Source organism: Argopecten irradians, chromosome 6 (genome assembly GCF_041381155.1).
Source record: "Argopecten irradians isolate NY chromosome 6, Ai_NY, whole genome shotgun sequence".
Taxonomy (NCBI): domain Eukaryota; kingdom Metazoa; phylum Mollusca; class Bivalvia; order Pectinida; family Pectinidae; genus Argopecten; species Argopecten irradians.
In genome coordinates, this window is record NC_091139.1 from 2,970,368 (window position 1) to 2,996,703 (window position 26,336).

A 26,336-nucleotide genomic window follows, 5' to 3' on the forward strand; every position below is an offset into this window, starting at 1 on the left:
CAATTTCTTGCTTTTAATGTAACAGTAAATTAGCAAAGGATATTTCTCATCTTCATCTTGATTATCTTCAATTTATTACCCTTTCCAAGTTTGTTTCGAGTTTATAATCATTTCAGTAAAATTTAAGATTTTTTTTCCACAAATAGAGACCAATATTTTAAGTACATTGAAATGTAAATAAATGAGTGTCAATTATTTTTGAAAAGGGGAATATATACAGTTTCATTTTTGTGTGTGACCGGGACAAATAACAGGATTTTGCCTCATTTGAATTAAAGTTAATGTTGAAGATGAGAAATTGGTAGACAGTCGGTGAATTTTTATTGGTATTCTTCAGGGTTTATTCCTTGAAGAGATATTATTATTTCTGATTATTTTTTAGCTCACCTTGGTCCTTCGGACTAGATGAGCTAAAAATGCGATACCGCAGGGTCTGGCATCCATCCGTCAATCAACAATTAACTTCCTCTTTATAACCGCTGGTTGGAATTTAACAAAATTAGACTGGTAGCATCCTTATAGGGTACTGCCTGAAAATTGTACATATTGTGGAACAGACCCTCCAGGGTCTGAGGGAAGGGGTCAAAAGTGTCAATTTGGCTATTTCTACATAAATGTCTTCACTGAAACTGAGCAATGGATAACACTAATATTGTATTTGTAGCATTCTTATGGGGCGGAGATTCAAAATTGTACAAACGGTGGGGCCAAAAGGGTCAATTTTCATATTTCAAATTGCAACAGTTTTTTATGATAATTCCTAAATCAACCAGGTCAGCGATACAGGCCCTTTGGGACTTTTGTGTTATTTCTTCATCAAAACTATGAAAGGAAATTTAATAAATTTTGCACAAACCTTCTATGGCCTTAGTTCAATAAAAATTGTAGGCCTGATATTATGACCTTTGTAAACTGGGACGAAGGGCTACCAATTTGTTCAAATGAATGACCTTGACCTTCATTCAAAGTGATAGTATCAAATACAGTATAGACTTTTTAAGGGCCTTGCTGTCTATAATGAAAATTTCCACCATCATAAGATGGTGGGCTATTTAAAGTGAATAGTCGGGCAAAGAAAATCAGTCTAAACGCGTTCATTGGCCTTCCAAAAGTTCTCACATAATAATACGACGGCCAAGTTCTGCTTACGTTTCCCAGTTCTGACCATTAAAGTAAAGAAAAGTTGAAAGCATTGAAAGCGAGGCTGCGTGTGAATGTAACCACGGACACAGTCAGCCGGGAGGACATTTTAGGATTCCTATACTTTAAATTAATTTCTTCGTACGCAGACAGATTTTGGCGAGATATTTTATTTTTCTATTTCATAAGAAATTATACTGGATACATTCACACCATTTTTACCGACTTTAGCCATCCTTGCCCGACTGTTCACTTTAAATCGACTTTCGTCCGTGGTCCGTCAGTCCTTTCGTCAGACCGTCCGTTCGTCTGTACTTCTGTCATCGGTCATCAAGATGGCCAATCGACCGCCATCTTGGATTTCAGCGTTGAAGTTTGATAGCGCTGTTTCTCGGAGAGTACTGAAGCGATCTGTCTCAAATTTTATATGTAGTATGTTTGAAAAAGTTTGAAAAGCAGGAAAAAGATCCCTCTTTCCATTGTCGGACATAGATCATTCTTTGGTGGGCACCAAGAGCCCTCTGGGATCTCTTGTTACAAATGAATTCTTTGGTTATCGAGAACGAATTGGTGAGATACAGGAATTGAAAACACGGACAATGGTCTTGAATTAGACCACGATCCATGTTTTCAAGTCCTGTAAAGTCATGCAAATTTCCTTGATCAGGACTTTCCAGACAGTAATGCAAGGCAAACCATATCACCAACATTAGTTCAGTGAAACCTAGGAGACTATACACACTGTAAGTCTCTTTTTTATATGAGGATATGAAAGATAGGGATATTCTACCTCGGCAATCCTGGGGTTATACAACATTTTGTGATCCCGAGGGTAGAATATCCCTTTCCTTCATATCCACTTATGAAAGAATATTTTTGATGTTTTTATCTTGAAATGAAATTAGAATATCAAACTTATCAATTGTGGTAATGCTGTAAAGTAAGTAACTCTTGTTACTGCAGAAAAATACTAGTTCGACTGCTCTTCTTTTTTATTGAGAAAAAAATACTATTTGTCAGCGGTGGAGCAAAGAAAAAGTACCAGAGAATTGTAACCTTGTTGACACTGTGATGTCACAAGGCTTTATTGATGGGTAGCCATGCACTACAGCTTCAGGAGACATAAGTTTATTGACCTAGACCAGCCAATGGTATGAGAGAATATAGTGAATGTCTCGATCTGTATGTTCGAATGTTGCTTTTAAACGGATTAATGGATTTTGTCGAAACATCGGGGCTTATGGTTTGCTATTAAGGTTAGGGTCAACTACTCTTGTGTGAACTCGGTCATTTCGTTTTCTCTTGAACTCTAATGAAAGTGTCGCGTGTACATGTATTTTGCCCTAATTGAACTAGTAGCCAATTTCAATTCAACCACTTAATTAGTTTTTGTCCTTTGGTCAAATATCCTCGTCCTGTCCGATGTCGTGTATTCCGTAAAATATGTTATCTCGATATTGATGCTTAACAAAGACGTAGATGATGTTTATAAATCCCTGTGCTAAAAAAAAGATGGTGATGGTGACCTCGCAAACAATAGAAAGAACCACTGTACATGTATACATGTTTGCATCCACTATCTTATGAAACCTGACATCGAACAACGACATATTAATCTAATCTGTCGCAGGAAATAATCCTTTAATAAAGCACAGCCAAGAGAAACGAAATAATCTGAAACGAGTAGATGTTACACATTGCGTAAGCCAACAAAGCTATATTATTTTTTCTCCAGATGTTTAATTCATTTCTCGTTTTAGACTTTGTTTTTTGAAAGTGGTTACCATTGTGTTGCAACAGTCGCAGCCAATAAAGGTGTTAGTTCCTTTTGAAGTAAGTACAAACTAGGAAGTTATGTAAAACATCACCAGTTTATGCACGGGCTAACGCCTTCAATAATTCTGACCAGACATAAAGACGAGGCTACATGTTCTTTTCAAATAGTAGTGGTCGTTAAAAATTACATCACTTCCATCCTTCACTGTCACTCGATAACTTATTGAGCATCACGTGGTCTTTGCCAATGTGATGATATTGCTGCCACCCAGATTCAGTAAGGTACATGTACTAGACTATCAATAGATCCGCATCTATGTATCGGGAAAGTCTAAAGATAAACCCATCCCTGACGTTCCATGTCAATCCGCATAGCCACCAGGGACATCACTTACCACAAGCTTCGATTACCTAGTGGTTCGTTCAATAACCTTCAGCTGACTTCAATCCATTTTGAGTTTCACACAAACACAAAATACACCCGAAGACACACAAACACCTGTGAAAGGACCCGACTCGGTCAGATTGATAGAGGTATTCTCTGTGCTACCATTTAACACACCGAATATAAATATTTAATAGAATAATAAATAATAAAATTAATGTTATCTTCTTAATAATATCTATTACTATATTTTGTTTAAATTGTTTATCTCCACATAATTGAATCGACCGTTACCAACACAAGACTAGATCAAATATATTTATGGATTCTTTCAACAAGACGTTTTATTCAGTGCAGTCAAAAATGATAATTTCAGTTTATGCTGGAAATGGCTTTATTAGCACGTGTAGAAACCTCTCCGCGGGGCCGCGTTAAGTCATAAGTCGTTACTGACCATAACTTTGGCTCTAAAACGTAAATAACTTAAAGAGTGAAATTCGATGTTTTCAATAATCGAACTAACTGAAATTTATGCTCTAATAACAGGTATCTTCGTGTAATTATGAAAGAAAATCCGCACAGAAAAAAAAGTTTCGGATTTTTTTTGTCGAGTAGTTCAGCAACGAATAAGCTTTAATTAGATAATATTTTCCTGTAGTCTGTATCTTTGATTCATTGTGAATTGCAAAGTTCGTGACTGTAAAATGAAATTTTACGTAACAAGTAAAGAAATCCTTGATTTAAGCATCGAGGATATGATGCTTGACGTACGTACACACCGATGATTGATCATAACAAACATTGTGTTGTGTGTTGCTAACCGAATAAATTGTGATAATTTATTAAAATACCGTAATACGTTTCAACATGTAGAAAGAATTTATGTTTGATATTATAAAAGATCAAAATATTGAAATATTAAGCAAAACAAACTATTTTAGACAGTGCGGTCGCTTTTAATTTTTAATCAATATACGAATAGATACACCGATATAGATATATAATTAGCCATGCCTTTGGTTTGATGGTTATGTAATACCTGGACCAGTATGTTGTTTATCATCATAAAATTCAGAACCTCGAACATACACTTACCTATAGAAACTGGAAGATTGACTGGGACCCCTGAAGTAAATAGAACTTGTAATCTATGTTTTACTGATATTGGAAACGAATATCATTATTTGTTTCAATGCAGTAATGAAATGGTGAAACATTTACGAGAAATGTATATACCAAGTTACTATTATAGAAACCATAGTGTTATCAAAATGAAAGGCCTGTTTACTATATGTAACATTACTGTTCTGACAAATATATGTAAGTTTTTGAAAAAAAAATTGAAAAACTATTGATTGAGCATGTACATCACTAATACATATTGTAATGCACTGTTGCGCTATGGGCCCAATATACTTGTATGTTTATATTATGTATAGTGACCTCCTGTTACATACTTGTATGTCTGAGAGTGAAATAAAATCTGAAATCTGACTACGGTTCAGATAATGAAAACATAAAACCTGTACACAACGCCATTCATCGAACTCACCTCTAATTACCTGGCCGCGGGCAATTTGCTATTCGGTGGACTATATCGGGTATTTGGTATTGTCTTACTGTCAATCAGGTTAGGACATCCGTTAATTGGATTATGGAAACCCCGTACATCTATGCTCGGGTGTATCTCTGAACGCCAACATGTTGGATTTACCTGTAGGGTAGTTTGTTGTGGCAGTGGTTATAGTCTTTTTCCTAAAAGGAGTCAAAATGCCAACAGGTAAATGTACCTGTAAAAGTTACCTGTTGATACTTATCTACATGTGTAGTGATTATCATTTTAATTAATTTTTATTTCAATAAGTGTTCAGAATTAGTATCAGAGACATATATACATAATACATATAATACATAGAATTTATGAATGAAATTAGATTAAATTCACGATTATTTCAAGAATTTTCAAGATTTCCATGGTATATCTAAAATCTCTGGTATTTATTTCATTAGATTTTCAACATATTGGTACTAAAATCAAATTAAATCCTTTAAAACTAAATTCACATGGAAGTAACTTGCCCATTCAGTAATATCTAAGCAAAAAATCCAAAATAGAATGATCTTATTTCATTTTGGTATAACACCAATTCGATTAAAAGTTTGAAACAATATAAGCCCTTTGCCTAACTATTGGAACGTTTATTTCATAGATATCTTTTAGTGACATCTATATATATATATATATATATATATATAGTACATATAGCTTCTGCATTAATTACCTACAAAACAGTAAGTGTATATATGTCATATATGATTTCAAATATTCAAAAATGTATTAATTGTACTTTTTAAGACTAGCCTTTTTAAGATAACAGAACATACAATATATTTTAAAAGTTGTATTAGGATGCATCCTTAATCACAATTATATAATTTTCCTACTTTATTATCCTCAGATGGTATTTCTAGATCAGAGTGATATTACATTATAATGTAAATGTATTTCATTATAACGAATGAGCAACCAATAATTAAACAAAACTGTTGTCCATTTACAGTGCTATAAGTGATATATTTTCGTGCATGTTAGAAATAACATATACATTTCTTTCCTATGGCTGATCTTCCTCAAACATTGTTACCAGATACAAAGTGGTATGTGTACCGGTACCATAATCTTTAAACAGAAAAATACGAAAACTGTTAATTTTGTATTCTGAGCATCAAAAGTTTGCAACATTTTGAGAATTACAAGACCTCAACATATGAACTTCAAATAAGGTTGTCACTATTGCAACTGTATTATATTTACATCTATAATGTGTTTTAGAATGAATATGGTTAGATGTAAGACTCCAAGTAACAGTCTACAATCTCATTTCATACAGTATTTTTTACAGAATTAAGTGACTTCTAAAAATACTTTGTATCTAAATACACATAGAGCATTAAATATCAATGATACTTTCATCATTAACCATGTTTAAAAAACATCATATATATGTGTGTTTGTGTCGGCTTCAATAGATAATTTAAACTATAATCAACAGGTCAAAATTTTCGACAAAATTAATATAAACTTTTATGATCTCTTTTTTCTCCACTCATTTTCTAACAAAATACTTATAGGTATATGTCTATGTGATAAAAAAAATCAACTATACACAGTCACAATAAATGAAAGTTGTCTAAGAATGTTGCCCTGGGGAACTCCTGTGTTAATCCAGAATACCGTTATATTAAAACATACATTGCTCAAAAAACCTGCTTTTCTGATAAAATTGAGATAAGATTTGAAAAAAAAAAAATTTCACCTGGAACCCAAAATGCATTTAGTTCCTTACACGTATATTGTAAGGAATGTGTTGAAGGAATTATTTTCCAAAGCCCACCAATGTCACCTATGATACTGAAATACAGGTAAATCTCAGGTGACTTTACAGGTGGAAATAAAGACAGCTTATATGAAACAGTATATAATTGCATTCCCATTGTTTCCTAAAACAACACCTACCTATTGTTGATAAATATGTTGGCGTTCAGAGAACACCCCCTATGCTCTAGGTTTTTTTATTGTCACCTCCATGTTTAAAATGAAGATGTAAAAGCAAATGGAAATAAAATATCCCTGATCATACCTAGGAATATATATTACATATATATCGTACACAGGTAAAACAATAATGGAAGTTGACTTATTCAGAAACAAAAATGGTTCTAAGAACTATTTCAACTAAAGGTTTAACCTTAAAAAATATTCCAGTCAAGAATTGTAATAACAGAATCGTGGCATATAGCAATCTTCCGCAATTTCTAAGTTATTAGTAAGAATTCTAAGCATGTATTTTCACCGTTTCGAATCTACATGTACATGTATAGTCATACAAGAAGGGTTACAGCATAACCACACTAAATATACTTATTTTAATATCACTAAGTATGTTCATATATCACACTATTTAAATCTCGGTATTATGCTATTTTAAGGATTTGGTATAATTTTGAAATAATGATTTTTTTTTAATCTACACTTATACTGTAATTTAAAAACATATATCAGAAATATCACTGATGTATTTCTGCTTTTAAGTTAACGTTATGAATAAAGTTTCGAAGGCAACAATATAGATATACATACTAATTTCGGTATAAGATCGGTACTGTTACTCCAATATCACATACATGTAACTGACAACCGTCCACATTTTATTTTTACTCAAAAACTGTGCCGTGTTTGCATCGTTATTGCAGAAGTTTGAAATAAAAAGACGCATTCTATAAATCTTCATGCTTATTTTTGTGATTTTACTCGTAAAAAGATAATGTTACACTATTTTTTTATTACACAGAAATTTACATTATATGCTATCTAAATCTCAGTCCAGACTGACCCGAACATCATTTTGTTATCGCTATCAAATTGGACTGATTATCTAATCTAAAGTTAGATATATGCTTGTTTGAATTTTTGAAGTGGTGTAAATGGAATGTTTTGAAACTGAAATATCTACATCATAATGCTAGATAACAATTTACTCGAAAAACTCAAATTGTAGATCTAACGTATACGTGTATGTGCTGTATAGATGTATAGTACTAGGCTTACCTTGTGTAGCCGCGGACTACTGTGACATCACAAGACCACGTGACCGCCTAGCTCATTATCTCTGAACCGCAGTCGACACTACCCGTAAATCACGACCAAAATCAACCGATAGCGCCTAAAAGCTAGGCGATTCGTTGAATGGGACTTGATTTTTCATTGACCCAAAGCAATATCTTGACGTATTATCCAAAAAAATTTTTGGCTGCACAAATCCTTTCAGTAAACAAGTAAAAATATCTTAAAATTCACCTTTTTGTTAAGAAAATGAAAAATGTAAAACGGAAGGCGTGAAATAAATCTTTTCTCACAACATCCACAACTTCCACCAACTATAATGTCACTCATAATAATGCATATTTCATCTCAGTCTTTTTGCAAGCAACTAATTAATGCTAAATGAAACAAATTAATATAAGGTGGTAAGGAAAACGAAGTACTATATTATTAAGATAAAATTGGGATTATAATAAAGTGTTCATGGAACAACCAGAGAGACAAAACAAACCTTTGTTCCCGAGAGGCTTAATGCTAAATTGGAAGGGGCTTGTTCACTATATGTAGTTTACTTTTCTGTTATCACTGTTTTTAAGACGCATTAGAGTCACGTCGATTTGATAGCTTTTAAACAGTAACAGTTATAACGGTAACGTGAACTTCAAAGTTAATTAAATTTTTACGACAATTCTCATTATTTGTTGCACGACATCAGTCGCACGTCAAAGACTAGTATATCCTGTTATATATCAATGCTCCACCGCCGACAGAGCGTAAACTATTCTCATCATTTGAACAATAACTAATGTTTAATCGTGCATATATGTGTCTAATTAACACAAAAATACATAAAAGCTCATTTGTTTTACTTTTGGTGCATGCACGATCAGTGCTTAATTCATATAGGCATAGTGCCATGGATTTATTTCGGGACACAATTAATAATTTTTCATCTAAGTAAAATAAGAAGCTCAAATTTTTCAATGGTGGTAACGGTATAAAGTAAGTAAGTAACCTTTACAATCGAAGAAATGCCAATCCGTCTGATCCTGTTTTTCTATAGAGAGAAAAATGTCATTCGTTACCGGTGGAACATCCTTAGTGTAAAAGTGTTATTTCTTGGTGATAGGGTTTTATTGAACACTTAATGTTCATTTTTTTTACATCCACTTAAAAATTTTAATTTCAAGCAGAAGATTCCAAACAATAACTGATAAAGATGACGTCTTTTTATGTTTCATTTACAATTTAGGACTGTAGGACTGTCCAACTTAGTTTATTTTAATATCACTAACTTTCTACTTTCTACGTTCATATTATCAAAGGACATAACGCCAAGAACCCAACCCCCCTTTGTTCTTACCCCCATTTTTCTAAACTCATGGTATTTATAGACAAAGGAAAAGAATACACAAAAAGAAAAAAAGAGAAGGGTTGTGTAGATGTATTCGAACACTAGTACGTGATTAATCGTCATCCTATTTACATATTTTCTTGTATTTTACATCGAATAAAATATATGTTCGACTAATATAGTTGAGTAAGTGATACATGTCAATTTACACAAACAATTTAGACATAATAATTGTAGTTTATAAAGAATTTATAAAATTTGAAATTGACACACGGCCTGTGATATAGAGTCACATAAAAAAAATTAATAAATAACTACATTGGATAAATAACATAATGTATAGAAATAGATAAAAAATAAATAAATATATAGAAATAAATAAAATAATTAAATATATAGAGTTACATAAAAAAGATTAATAAATAACTACATTGAATAAATAACATAATGTATAGAAATAGATTAAAAATAATTAAATATATAGAAATAAATGAAATAATTAAATATATAGAAATAAATAAAATAATTAAATATATAGAAATAAATAAAATAATTAAATGTATAGAAATAGATAAATAAAATGATTAAATATATAGAAATAAATAAATAAAATGATTAAATATATAGAAATAAATAAAATATTAAAATATATAGAAATAAATAAAATATATAAATGTATAGAAATAAATAAGATAATTAAATGTATAGAAATAGATGAAATAATTAAATGTATAGAAATAAATGAAATAATTAAATGTATAGAATTAGATATATACAATAATTAAATGAATAGAAATAGATAAATAAAATAATTTAATGTATAGAAATAAATAAAATATTTATATAAATAGATCAATAGAATAATTAAATGTATAATAGAGTATACATGGTTAATATCTTACAATACAAGCTTTATTTTGATGCGAGACTTAGGAAAGCCGCGATGACGATTCTTTGCCGAGTCATCTCGGCTTTCCGTGTCGAGCACCAAAATAAACCTTGTATTGTAAGATACTAACCGTGTATTCTGTTTATCCTGCAACCATTATGGCATTCAAAACGAAAGCAAATTGACAGTTCCTTACTTTGTTTCGCTCGAAGCGAGACGATTCTTTGATGCGGAGGTAAAGATTCATTCACTTAACCGAATGAGAGTGCACTCCTTTTTACTGCCGTGGGAAATAAATAAGCGCATTCACAAACAGTCACCGTAATTCTATTCAGTGTGATATATATCACTGAAAGAAAATGAAAATACTCAAATAACAATAAATACCCATTAAAGAATTACTTAACAATACATACCTTTGTCATGAGCCAAGAAAAAGACGGCACCGCCATACGAGATTTTCGATATCGTAAAAATGACGTCATTTCGGTGAATGTGACGTCACGTTTTAGCGGGACTGAATGACGTTTCATTCACCGGAAGGTTCAAGTTCTGGGTCAAGTTAGAAAAAGTGCCGTCAGATATGGAACAAATTCACGTAATCGTATTGACGGATAAAGCATATCGTATTGACGGATAAAGCACAAGTTTATCCGGCAGTAGTTATCGGTCGGTCAGTATGTGGGACAGTTGCAGGATAAAAATAGATAAATAGAGTAATTGAATGTATAGAATAAATAAAATAATTGAATGTATAGAAATCAATAAATGGAATAATTAAATGTATAGAAATAGATAAAATTATTAAATGTATATAAACAGATAAATAAAATAATTAAATGTATAGAAATATTATCTATATATATAATAATATTTTGTATACAAAGAGATAAATAAAATAATTAAATGCATATAAATAGATAATTTTAAGATATCAATTTGCTCTATTTATTTATATTTGTCATTATCCCTTTCTAATAAGGTGTCGTGTTTATATACAAATGTAATGTAGTTTTAGTTTATTAGGTAGGAAAATATACTACACCCAGTGTCGCCCAATTAAAGGGCAAAATGAAGGAGGGAGAATTACGCTTTAATATTCATTTCTTTTAAATACCAATGCATGTATAGTAAAAATCACTTGTATCGATCACGCTTGAATCGAATACATCGAACATTTTATCTGGTCCTGGCAGCATCGACTTATCCGAGTTTTACTGTACATGTACTTTTGTGACTTTCCCGAAAAGATGGTTAAAGTTTAAGACCCTTTTTAAACAAGTGATTTTTGTATGCATATATACCACTTCTTAGGTGATTATGAACATAACTTGATATAAAATGTCTATGCATCCGTCATGACCTTACATATTAGTGTTGACTCGTAGATTGTTATGTTGTTTGTAAATTTTGGCAAAATATGCATAAAGTTGTACATTTCAGTTCTGCAACTCCACAGGGTTCAGTACATTTCTGTCATTTACTGGTGTTCATTGCATGTATTAGAAATAATGTTTTAATCGGATTCGACTTTACAAAAACATACACATCGAGTCTTTTTTGACCTTGTCAGGAAAATGACGACCGTAGATCATACGCAAATATATCATATAGGAAGACATTCCAATCATCTCAAATAGTCTATTATTTACTGTGAGGAACACTGAGCATGGAAAGAAGACTAATGAGAAAAAAAGGTTTAACTGTTGTATTTGGGGAAAGACATGCAAGTTATGTTCAAGTACACCTAGGAAGTGATACATAAGCATACAAAAATCGCTTGTTTAAACAGGGTCCAAACATTAATGGAACAATTAGTAATTAGCACTATGGAACTGTTTGATAGTTGTACAATGCTTCAACATTCTTTTGAAATTCTTTTAAAATCAAATGAGTGAATTTCTGTTACAATTAAACCAAAATGTCGGGTAAACTGTTAATAAACCATAGTATAGTTTGCATTAAATATTCCAAACGGAAATCTATATGAGAGGACGCGGTATGTGTAGACAGTGTCAATTCGTCCCACCTTGGTACCTAGCCTTCCACTCAAACATGATGTATCACTCCAATCCGTTACCATTAGTAGGGCCCTGAGACCACGGAACAGGTGCAAGTGTTACACAGCTAAACCGGTAAGCTATTTAAACATTTTTGTCCAAACAATATTACAAAAAAATGTTTTCCGGCTGATTTAAAATGATACATGATGACTAAATTCAGCGTAACATTCTCACAATATTATTTTTAAGTCGCCACTGATAGCAGGTCCAGCCTTCTCTACGTTGTTAATAGCAGGTAGGTATTTAGTCCTTCGTCGTAGGCTGTAATTATTTGTTTTACACCAGTAACAATGGCAACAGGTTGTTTGTTATTTTTCAATATTATCACATTTCTATAGCACTTAGTTTTAAATTATACCATGTGTTTTTTGTTTGATTTTTTTGTATAATTCAACTTGTGAAAAATTCTGTAATGTGTCAACGTAGCTTTACCTAGAGTGCTTGCTAGGTAGTTGAATCTCAACCAGCTTCACTGGGCTATATTTTATTTTCCCCATATTTACACATTAGAGAAATATTATGGAAAAAGTTTCTGTTACATTTTTATGTATTTTCTATAGAAAATGATTTCATTTAACAATGCTAATTTTATACTAATTATCGTAACCATTGTTCTTCAATTGTTTTTTATACTGGTTACTTTCTATTTATCTTCTAATTGAAAACGTCTGCAGGTTCCGAGATTTAAAGAGAACGAAGACATTCGATGTAATGAATTTATAATTTGTTGTTTACATAGTAAATGTTTTGTCTAGTGTTTGCTGCCAATCAGATCCTTATCATTTTATCAGATAAACTAGCAAACTGTCTTGCATGATTGATGAAATTGCCTTTTCAAATATTACGTGGTATGACTCGCACTGATACTGATTTTAGTCAGGTTTAATTTGGTATATAGAGGTTCCCCAACAAGTGACGGTTGTTTATCATGTTTATCAAACTCGAGTTAGTTAATTTTCAAATTTGGAAAAGTCACGAGCTTTAGCGAGTGTCTTTTAAAGATTTGAAAATTAACTAACGAGAGTTTAGATAAACATGATAAACAACAGTCACGCGTTGGGGAACTTATTTATCCCATAACTTTAACTCTATATTTATATTTCTATATTTATACCGTGTTGACCATTTTCTCGTCTTCATTCAGGGAATCTTACCACCATACAATGTGTAGTGATATCTTCCCGCCATAAAATATAGTGACTTAATAGAGAGCCAATATTCTATTGTTTAACTACATGTTTAAACAATACAATGCTATTTAAAAGAAAATGCGCCATGAAAAGTAACCCAAATTTGAGAGCCAATCGGAATCAACAGATCTTGGAGTTGACCAATCAGAGGCGCCGTAGGTGTTTACACACTGGAGTATGTAAACATAAACGATAACCAACTGCTATGTAACATGGGTTTTCCATTGTGAAACATGCATAGTTCTGGGATAAATTTGGTCTTACGTCCTATTAAAATTATATGTGCAGTGATATTCATATTCACGAATTAAGAAGAGCTTTTAATTCTCCACCACAAGTTACCAACATTTTGAGAATTACAATACTTTGCAATACATAGCTTTAAGTTTTACAATTACAAATAAGGAGTGAAAATGATTTTTGGCAGTATTACCAACAATTATTATATTTACATCTACAATGCAGTGGTCAGACCATGAAACTAAGTAGTTATCTACAATTTCATTTTTTCAATGTTATCTGTAATTGTAAAGTGGTTTTGCATGTAAGTTTCCATCTAAAGATACATAAGGTATCAAATGTATGGCATTTAGTCAGTAATTGATTATTTGATCTTTGCAGTAATACACATGCTCATTTTGGTAAAAAAAAGTTTCTCGGAGAAAAGATTTGTTTTAAGTAAAATACAGCGTGCCCTTTCACTCATACATTATAAACATTATTTACAATGTTATTCACATTACAATACGTTTATATCTTTATCATCCTTAAATGTCGTCTTCATCATCCCTAATTGTCGTCTTCATTATCCATAATTGTCATCTTCATCATCCCTTATTGTCGTCTTCACCATCCCTAATTGTCGTCTTCATCATCCTAAATTGTTATCTTCACCATCCCTAATTGCCGTCTTCATCATCCCTAAATGTCGTCTTCATCATCCCTAATTGTCATCTTTATCATCCCTTATTGTAATCTTTATCATCCCTAATTGTCGTCTTCATCATTCCTTTTTGTCATCTTCACCATCCCTAATTGCCGTCTTCATCATCCTTAATTGTCGTCTTCATTATCCCTAATTGTTATCTTTATCATCCCTAATTATCATCTTTATCATCCCTAATTGTCGTCTTCATCATCCCTAATTGTCGTCTTCGTCATCCCTAATTATCATCTAATTGTCGTCTTCATCATCCCTAATTGTCATCTTTATCATCCCTAATTGTCGTCTTCATCATCCCTAATTGTCGTCTTCATCATCCCTAATTGTCATCTTCATCATCCCTAATTGTCGTCTTCATCATCCCTAATTGTCGTCTTCATCATCCCTTATTGTCATCTTCACCATCCCTTATTGTCGTCTTCATCGACCCTAATTGTCATCTTCACCATCACTAATTGTCGTCTTCATCATCCCTAATTGTCGTCTTCGTCATCCCTAATTGTCGTCTTCATCATCCCTAATTGTCATCTTTATCATCCCTAATTGTCGTCTTTATCATCCCTAATTGTCGTCTTCATCATCCCTAATTGTCGTTTTCATCAACCCTAATTGTCATCTTCATCACCCCTAATTGTCATCTTCCAGATCCCTTATTGTCGTCTTCATCATCCCTAATTATCGTCTTCGTCATCCCTATTTGTGGTCTTCATCCATCCTTATTGTCGTCTTCGTCATACCTTATTGTTTATCTTCATCATCCTTAATTATCGTCTTCGTCATCCCTTATTGTCTTCTTCATCATCCTTAATTATCGTCTTCGTCATCCCTTATTGTCTTCTTCATCATCCCTTATTGTCGTATTCATCATCCCTAATTGTCTTCTTCATCATTCCTAATGGTCGTCTTTATCATCCCTAATTGTCGTCTTCATCATCACTAATTGTCGTATTCATCATCCCTAATTGTCGTCTTCATCATCCCTAATTGTCGTCTTAATCATCCCTAATTGTCGTCTTCATCATCCCTAATTGTCGTCTTCATCATCCCTAATTGTCGTCTTCATCATCCCTAATTGTCATCTTCATCATCCTTTATTGTCGTCTTCATCATCCCTAAGAAATGATACTTTCCTAACATTGTATTTACAAAGAAGGATGGCGAGACTTTTATCTTTTGTGTGGATTGGCCTCCTGTGTGCTGCTCTTGTTGCCGGACAGGGACCTGGTTTACCAGGAAGGTATATGCTTGGAGCACAGTCACAATACGCACGTGAGTACTCATTTTCAAAAGTCTTTCTGCGCTATCAATATTCCCTTTACATTTAAGCATTTTTAAGAATTTCATCGATTTGACCTAATTATTGGTTGACGTCAAAATTTGACATTAGTTGTCTGCTGTCCTAGCTAATAATATTTGCATAACTTTTCCTGATGTTTGATTTCCCAAACATGATTATTTTTGAGCACTATGAAATTATCTCCTTTATTGTTCTTACCATTAGGACAATAAGACACGAGTTTAGTATAAAATAAACAACAGGAAATTATTCTAAAATTCTGAGCTAAAAGAGTAGAAAGTGTTCTATAAGTATGCCTTCATCATTGTATTAATGTAAAAATAAACGCACAATACAAAAATAATAATAAAAAACAAACAAACAAAAAAGTTCTCAGTCTTCTTAGACTTGTTTCATAAAATCTCATATAAAATGAACACTCATATAAGATCCTATATTTATCAGATCCATAACTACTATTAACTAGCATGCCTACTTAAACTGTACGGATGGTACTCAAGCATGCTTCAATAAAGCAGAGCTTCTAATTCACTCATGACATGTTTGCTGAAAGAATGTTGGAAGTGTCCAGTTTACAAACAGAATATAGGTTGCCTTTCCAATAATTATAGTGTCACATTAAAACAACATCAAACTATTATTGTTTACTGTAGTGTTAAGAATATACATTAAAAGTTTATTTACCTTTTAGTTGTGAGGAGATACGCTATCGATATAACGTCGGGATTTGCGGCTCTTCTCGGTGCAGTGATAGCACAGGAACACGTGGAGGAAGATGCCAAGACCGTCAAGTCGAGTAGGTATCCATTGTTATTTTTTACCCCATCCCCACCCCCTTGTATATATTACACATCTATTTGCGAATTTGTCTTGGTTGTTACGTCATTAGTTTATGTGCGAAAATGACGTCGTTTGCTATAACAAAATGATGACGTTACCCTCATAAATATATGACGTCACAAGCAGTACCTACCCTTTAGATCAGATACTTCTGTAATATGTAAATACAGAATAACTATGTTTAGATCTAGAATCATCTACGACTGAAGACACACTTGAACTCTTAATCTAAGTCTCTCGAACTCTAAGTCTAAAATGAAGGCTAGAACATTTCAAGACGGAAAAATATGATGTATATGATGTATATGATGTATAAATATTGATTATATCGGTTCAAGAATAATGGATCATTTTGTTTGATTCGCTTGACCTTTTATTAACATTCAGAACCATTGACTAACGATGAATGGTATATTGCTCTAATTATTATAGAAAGTATAGCATTGAAGCCCTCTTCATAGCTATGTTATAAAGTATCGGGTATACATAAATCCATATCCTGTATATCGTTAGAGTTGATCCACATGTTCTTCAGTTATTAGACCCTGTTTAAACAAGTGATATTTTGTATGCCTATAGTTTCAGTTCTTAGGTGTACTTGAACATAACTTAGTTGATAAAAAGTGTGTACGCACCGGGACTAACTTTTGACTCGTAAATTGTCATGTTGCTAGTAAATTGTAGTAAAATATGCGAAAAAATATTAATTTTATGCAAACAAGTTCAAAGGATTTGGAACATATTTCTGTCCCAAAATAATCGTGCCATTAGTTTACTAATGTCTGTAGCAGGTACACGGAGCGTTTGTTTGACAGGATTCGACATACGCATATCAGTTTAATATTGTTTTCAAGGAAATAGATCTTTTCGGAAAGTTAGTAGGCCTTTAATATTGTAGATGATTGTCTAACTTCTATGATACAACGCGGCTCAAAATTAATGTTGTGTCACTAAGTGGGTGAATCTTGCGTCGATTTTTGACTACAATCACACAATAAGTTGTTAGCGTACGTCTTCATTTCACAGCGGCGGTAGCAACATCAACGTTGGCAAATGGCCCTAATGGATGTCCTGCTAACTGGCACCTTTTCAATGGCTTCTGCTACGCCCTTACTGGCTCAATACAAACCTATTTGAGAACACGGGTAAGAACCATATATTTCTTATAATTTCGAATCTTTCCCTTAATGGTATGAGCACTTGGCCATACGTATTGACATGTGCAATATTCTAAGCGTGGAACCTACGCAAAACGGAAATTTATCGCGTTACTACCCCTACGCGTTATTTTGTATATTTGTAAAATAATTAAATGGTTTTTTAAGCTTGGCAATATGTTCCATTTATGAGCTGATTAAGTAAATTTTAAGCCCATAAAATGCTTGTTAAAAGCAAAATTAATGGCGTCTCCGTTTGTAACTTGGCGCCTGATTGGCTGATATAACGGTGTAATGATTTCATGGAAAAACATGGCTTTAAATAATTTATGTATATTAATTACAATGATTAATTTGAATATGTTTTCATGCTATGAAGATATAACACAAAACTCTGAGTGTGCTCTATATAAAGTACGCTCCATTTTTTGTGCTATGATCTCAAGAACATAAAAAATATATTTAAATTAATCATTAAGTAACATGGAGACCAATTGAAAAAACAAACAAACAAAAATAACAAACAAAAAAACGACGCGATTTCTTTCTAGCGCACACGCCCATTCATGGGATCTTAAATAAAAATAGAAATTTTCTAAATGTTCGAAAGTTTTATAAAAAAAACAACCTTAACATTGCGAATGTTTTGCATGCCAATCTGAAAATAAACCTTTCATGTTAACTAAAAGTAATTGAAAGGTAACTGCTTAGATATGTACACCAAAAATCAGAACTAAGGATTTTTATATATAAGTATTGCAAAAAGGGAGTGTTAGTTCCAATGTGTGTAAATGAGAGACTAATGTTTTCCCATGGTTTAAATGATTTGTATAGTTTATATTATCAAATCTTGTTGATGTCAATAGATTTCTGAATATGCTCATTTCGGCCCGTGTCCACCTACATGCGATCATTTTTGATATCCAAACGTAAAGATCAAAATGTGACGTGTCTGAATAATGTGATTCACATGTAGCATATGAAAGATTTTATTTGCAAAAAGTAGTCTATTAATGGCAGTATATAATTGATTAAATGACAGCAAACTTATATCATCGTGCGATTTGCTGCTTTCAATAGGGGTTTATTCTAATTAAAATCTGCCTATTACACAGAGCGCATTAGAGGACCAACTTTTATCATTTGTCATTTGATTCAGTGTGGTAAAATACAACTTTAATCCATTCCTAAAAAAGTATTACTTCGTTGGGTTCGTACTGAAAAAATAACAAAAAAACCAAAGTTGATAAAATATTTTAATTTAATATCACCTAGACTGCGTATGAATTTTATATAATGCCATGTAAATACATGTATAGATAGAAATTATAGTTTTAATTTTGAATTATGTGTGATATCAGATAGATTAACTCCACAAGTTAGGATGGAACAATTTTATAAAAAAAATATCCTGACGTGTACGGGTTATTTATTTATTTTCTGTATTTATCCAGTATAAATTGTAAACATTTTGTCACGTCAACGGTGATAGGGAAAGATGGACACATTGTACAAAATGCATTTTAATTTTCTAACATAATTCTTATTACACGTACAATTGAGAGAATATAGCAAAACCGATTGAGAGATCATGATATTTTATTTTGACCTGGAAGAGTCATGATTTCAGGTGACGTTTTACCTGTAGCTTGTGTTAAGTTTGGACAAGAGCGGCCTAGGTCGTGACAAGCGGAGAGTGACCATATAATAAGTTAATGCACATATATACACCTAAATCCATTTCTTGACTTTTTTTTAAATTTGAGAATTATAGTTGCTTTGCTTTGATTTATCAAGAAAGATGATACGTCCCCAACCAACAATACATTGTACTTCTATACTTCTTTTTAGAACTATTAAGAGCTACAATATTGCAGTTACAACTTTTTATGATTATTTGTTTTAAGAAAATAAGTGTTTGAATGAATGCGTATTTGAGTGAAAAAATTACCTGAAAGATTACAATATGATAATGTTTATTTCTTTCAAAATGAACATACAGGTATTACATGTTTGTTCTTGTATTGGTCGTATTATTGTGAGGGCCATATGTAAGATTAGTACTGTACTGAATATGTAACCTTTCTATTATTATATTATTGTTATTATATTATCATCATCATTTCAGGAAGCGTGTCTACAGATGGGAGGATATTTAGCGGATTATGAAAACCAAGCTGAACTAGTCAATATAAGAGACAATGTTTTACAAAACGAGGGTAAAATTAAGCATTCAAATAATATTCACAGCAGCAATTTTGTAGCATAATTGAGCAATCATGATTTACCAACAAGATAATCTATTTGCTTCATGTTAAGTCCCACCTGTGGCATTGAGTTGAAACCCTTTTGATGCCATTTTACTGTGATTACTCTAAAATGCTCCACCGCCGACAAGTGACACCCAATAATTGGTGTTTAATAGTGTATATATATATCTGATTAACACAAAAAGTGATTTTAAATGATTTATTTTGATTTCGGTACATTCGCAATCAGTACTGCATTCCATATAGGACATTCTGCAACGGAATTTTTTAAAGATGTTAATCGTGTATATATGTCTCTAATTAGCACAAAAATACATATCTAATCATTTATTTTGTTTTTGGTACAAGCGCAATTAGTATAGGGCATAGTACTAGTGCTGTGGATATTTTTCGGGACGTAATTAATTATTTTTAATATTTTTATCTTGAAGAAAATAAGATGCTCAAAGTCTAAAATGATGCTAATGGCGTAAAGTAAGTAACTTATGCATCTTCAGTCCTGTAACAAAAACTATAAGACGGATTTGAATGAACATGGCCACCATATTGAAATATATGGTGACATTTGTAATATTATCTTAAACATCAAATTTATATATTTCAACATACACATTGCATTGCCATATCATAACAAACCATGAAAACTCATAAGGAAATTTCTAACACATAAAAAAATCCAAGCATCAAAATGACAATTACGCAAAATAAAACCAAAAGCCTGTGTTGGGGTTGTCAAACTCCGCCATTCACTCCACACCCCACATTAAAGAACACTAGCAAAATTAATGTCATACAAGAAAAAAAAATCCAGTTTTTAATAGAGAAAAATACCATTTGTCAGCTGTGGAGCATTTTCAATATAATGACAGTTATATCGCTAACATTATCTTTATGAATATCCAGTCGACTTGTGATAATTAAGGCGACCTTTCATGAGAGTCAATATAATTATTATGACAGTCAATTTAATTACCATGATAGTCAATTAAGTAACCTTGATGGTCAATTAAATTGTCTTGATACTCAATTTAATTATCTTGATGGTCATTTTAATTAGTATTATAATTAAGGCAACATGTCCAATATCAATATAATATATAATTACATCTAAGTCGATTTAGCTATCTTGATACGTATTGTCAGCTTTGTTGATTTCTATTTCATTTAACTTCAAAATCGTTTATCTCCTTCCAATTTTTTAAAGGTGTTAACTCTTTCGAGTAATTTTAATATTGATTATTTTGACAAAGCAGTTGTGGGTTAAAGACAAAATGGCCCTGTTGTTCGGCCTCACGCCTGATAACAGCGTATACTTTTATAGTTGTTAATTTTCGCAGGGTGGAACATTTAAAGATTTATTGTTTTGAACTTTCTCTCGGGGCTTTATTTTCCAGAATTATCTTGATATTTGATAGCGTCAATCATACGACAGGCTATGATATGTAAAAACATGGTTTTTGCCATTTTGGCGAAGTAATGACTTTTGCAAATTTGGATAGATCCGCGAACATGACTACCTATACAGTAACCTAGTTAATATGGCTAGCCTTTCTGAACCCATCAATGAAAGTAATGTAGTTATAAACAGCCGCCTGGCAACATGTAAGTAACTGGTTTATCTCCTACGTGACTCAGCCTATTACTGACAACATGTAAGTTACTTGTTTATCTCCTACGTGACTCAGCCTATTACTGACAACATGTAAGTTACTTGTTTATCTCCTACGTGACTCAGGCTATAACTGACAACATGTAAGTTACTGGTTTATCTCCTACGTGACTCAGCCTATTACTGACATCATGTAAGTAACTGGTTTATCTCCTACGTGACTCAGACTATAACTGACAACATGTAAGTTACTGGTGTATCTCCTACGTGACTCAGCCTATTACTGACAACATGTAAGTTACTTGTTTATCGCCTACGTGACTCAGGCTATAACTGACATCATGTTTCGTGACTCAGACTATAACTGACAACATGTTAGTTACTTGTTTATCTCCTACGTGACTCAGACTATAACTGACAACATTTTGGTTACTTGTTTATCTCCTACGTGACTCAGCCTATAACTGACATCATGTTACGTGACACAGACTATAACTGACAACATGTTAGTTACTGGTGTATCTCCTACGTGACTCAGTCTATTACTGACAACATGTAAGTTACTTGTTTATCTCCTACGTGACTCAGACTATTACTGACATCATGTTACGTGACTCAGACTATAACTGACAACATTTAAGTTACTTGTTTATCTCCTACGCGACTCAGACTATAACTGACATCATGTTACGTGACTCAGACTATAACTGACAACATGTTAGTTACTGGTGTATCTCCTACGTGACTCAGCCTATTACTGACAACATGTAAGTTACTTGTTTATCTCCTACGTGACTCAGACTATAACTGACAACATGTTAGTTACTTGTTTTATCTCCTACGTGACTCAGCCTATAACTGACAAGATGTAAGTAACTGGTTTATCTCCTACGTGACTCAGACTATTACTGACATCATGTAAGTAACTGGTTTATCTCCTACGTGACTCAGACTATAACTGACAACATGTAAGTAACTGGTTTATCTCCTACGTGACTCAGACTATTACTGACATCATGTAAGTAACTGGTTTATCTCCTACGTGACTCAGACTATAACTGACATCTTGTTACGCGACTCAGACTATAACTGACAACATTTTAGTTACTGGTTTATCTCCTACGTGACTCAGACTATAACTGACAACATGTAAGTAACTGGTTTATCTCCTACGTGACTCAGATTATAACTGACATCATGTTACGTGACTCAGACTATAACTGACAACATGTATGTTACTTGTTTATCTCCTACGTGACTCAGACTATAACTGACAACATGTAAGTAACTGGTTTATCTCCTACGTGACTCAGATTATAACTGACAACATGTTACGTGACTCAGACTATAACTGACAACATGTTAGTTACTGGTGTATCTCCTACGTGACTCAGCCTATTACTGACAACATGTAAGTTACTTGTTTATCTCCTACGTGACTCAGACTATAACTGACATCATGTTACGTGACTCAGCCTATTACTGACAACATGTAAGTAACTGGTTTATCTCCTACGTGACTCAGACTATAACTGACATCATGTTACGTGACTCAGACTATAACTGACAACATTTTAGTTACTGGTTTATCTCCTACGTGACTCAGACTATAATTTGGTTTGGTTTGTTTATTTTTACGTCCTATTAACAGCCAGGGTCATATAAGGACGTGCCAGGTTTGTTGGTGGAGGAAAGCCGGAGTACCCGGAGAAAAACCACCGGCCAACGGTCAGTACCTGGCAACTGACCCACATGGGATTCGAACCCGCTTCCCAGAGGTGGAGGGCTTGTGGTAATATGTCGGGACATCTTAACCACTCGGCCACCGCGGCCCCCTGCTCAGACTATAACTGACAACATGTAAGTAACTGGTTTATCTCTTACGTGACTCAGATTATAACTGACAACATGTATGTTACTGGTTTATCGCCTACGTGACTCAGCCTTTTACTGACAACATGTAAGTATCTGGTTTATCTCCTACGTGACTCAGCCTATAACTGACAACATGTTAGTTACTGGTGTATCTCCTACGTTTCAAAGCCTATAACTGACAACATGTTAGTGACTGATTTAACCCCTACGTGAATCAGCCTATTACTGACAACATGTATGTTACTGGTTTATCTCCTACGTGACTCGGCCTTTTATTGACAACATGTGTGTGATTTCGTGTAAGTTAAAAAAATAACAGTGAGCATGCTTTGGGATACTTGGTGTATGAATACATGTACTTTGTTTATCGGCTAAAGTGATTAGTCTGGCAAAGAAAACAAGTATAAATGTGTTCATTGGCCCTCGAGTAAATTTAATTTCCTATAATATTTTTTTTCTATATTTTCATAGCGGGTGTATTTACTTACATTGGTTTGAACGATCACATAGAGGAAGCAAACTATCTCAACGATATCGTTAATACCATGCCCCAATTTTTGCCATTCCCAAGTGGACCATCTGCCTTCGGTCCTGGTGTCGGCGACTGTGGGGTGGTGAGAGTAAACTTTGTCACAACCGTCCCATGTATACGACAACTCAAGGGCCTTTGTAAACGGAAACAGGTATTCTTTCTTTCTTTCTTTCTTTCTTTCTTTCTTTCTATCTTTCTTTCTTTTTATCTTTCTTATCTTTCTTTCTTTCTTTCTTTCTTCCTTTTCACAAATAATTCATATGTCATTCACTTTTCTTTCCTTGGACGGAATTGAGTCAATAAGCATTAAGATCTATTCAATGCCAAATTGGTTTAGCGCAAATAATTTAAATTCTAGTTATATATAACTCATGTATGTCACACAACTGAAAAGTGATATCACGTGCTTACATATTTTTTCTATTTTCATCAGTGACTTTCAATGACTAGGATAACAGAGCTAAAGAATAATAATTATTATGTTATATACATTTTTGTTTCAGAACAGTGTACTTACTTACTCCGGTTTGTAAATGAGCAGTTGGACCAATCAAATTGCATTATGCAGAAACTTGATAATAAACGTTGTATCAGTGTTAGTTTTATGTTGTGCTTTTATTCACTAAACATGCATATATTATTGGGCTTTATTGTTTTTGCCTAATATACCGTCAGCTCGCATTACCTATTAAAATCACGAAATTGTATGACAAATATGGCTACGTTACTTTAGTGGCATATTTCAAATGCATCGTGCATGCTATGACACGGAAACCAACAAATACCTATGTGATCTTATGTACTACACTGTCTCAATGTTACACCCCTTTTATGACATTTAACAACTCTGCACAGTGAAATACGTCCCAGACCCTTCTATTTCACACATTTATAATAACTGCTGATTATACATTTGGTTGCATAAACCGGCAACAAATCACAACCGCTTCCGTTTCTACTTTTTTAAGTTAAGTTGAGCGATAAATATTAAATAAGACTGATGGAGTACTGGTTTACTGGACTGATGGAGTACTGGTTTACTGAACTGGTGGAGTACTGGTTTACTGAACTGGTGAAGTACTGGTTTACTGGACTGATGTAGTACTGGTTTACTGAACTAGTGGAGTACTGGTTTACTGCACTGATGGAGTACTGGTTTACTTAACTGGTGGAGTACTGGTTAACTGGACAGATGGAGTAGTGGTTTACTGGACTGATGGAGTACTGGTTTACTGAACTGGTGAAGTACTGGTTTACTGAACTGATGGAGTACTGGTTTACTGGACAGATGGAGTAGTGGTTTACTGGACTGATGTAGTACTGGTTTACTGAACTAGTGGAGTACTGGTTTACTGCACTGATGGAGTACTGGTTTACTTAACTGATGGAGTACTGGTTTACTGGACTTATGGAGTACTGGTTTACTGGACTGATGGAGTACTGGTTTACTGGACAGATGGAGTACTGGTTTACTGGACAGATGGAGTAGTGGTTTACTGGACTGATGGAGTACTGGTTTACTGAACTGGTGGAATACTGGTTTACTGAACTGATGGAGTACTGGTTTACCGGACTAATGGAGTACTGGTTTACTGAACTGATGGAATACTGGTTTACTGGACTGATGGAACACTGGTTTATTGGACTGGTGAAGTACTGGTTTACTGGACTGATGGAGCACTGGTTTATTGGACTGGTGGAGTACTGGTTTATTAGTTTGACTAGTGACTGATCAGACCAAATGGACTAGTGACTCTCCGGACCAACTGGACTAATGACTGACCGGACCATCTTGACTAGTGACTAACCGGACCAACTGGAGAAGTGACTGACCGGACCAACTGGACTAGTAACTGACTGGGCCAACTGGACTTATGACTGACCGGACCAACTGGACTAGTGACTGACCGAACCAACAAGACTAGTGACTGACCGAACCAACTGGACTAGTGACTAACCGGACCAACTGGAATGGTGACTGACCGGACCAACTGGACAGGTGACTGATCTGATCAACTGGACTAATAGCTCGGCATATATAAAATATCTTATCCGATAAATCAAAATTAAACCAATCGGCAATATCACAGCAAAGTTTAATAAAACTTCGATAAATATTTTTTCATATATTTTTTTTAATTTACTTATAAAAATGACATGACAGTTTTGATATCTTTACATGCCATTCGCGATTGTTTTACAAGCAAAAAGCAAAAGAAAAAGAAAACACTTGCCATCCATTGCCGATATAACGGCCACGCGCACAGTTTTTAGTATTTTCCGAGAAATAAAATTCCTCGCAGTATTTTTAATTTGCTTAGAAAGTAGGTTTATAGGTACCGGAGTGTGATTGCCAAAGGTTGCAATGTCACTAAGAACATAGCAATAACATCATGATAATCTATAAAGACAG

The 26,336-nt window shown here is 33.4% G+C and overlaps 1 protein-coding gene across 1 annotated transcript; it reads left to right on the plus strand.

The window, feature by feature from the left end:
• Nucleotides 1–15,203: 15,203 nt before the first annotated feature.
• Nucleotides 15,204–24,586, plus strand: LOC138326234 (killer cell lectin-like receptor subfamily F member 2). The gene is made up of 6 exons (XM_069272359.1): nucleotides 15,204–15,612; nucleotides 16,332–16,436; nucleotides 17,507–17,625; nucleotides 19,766–19,856; nucleotides 23,863–24,074; nucleotides 24,427–24,586. The coding sequence occupies exons 1-6, from the start codon at nucleotides 15,498–15,500 to the stop codon at nucleotides 24,454–24,456; spliced, it is 672 nt and encodes a 223-aa protein (XP_069128460.1). The 5' UTR covers nucleotides 15,204–15,497; the 3' UTR covers nucleotides 24,457–24,586.
• Nucleotides 24,587–26,336: the final 1,750 nt, after the last annotated feature.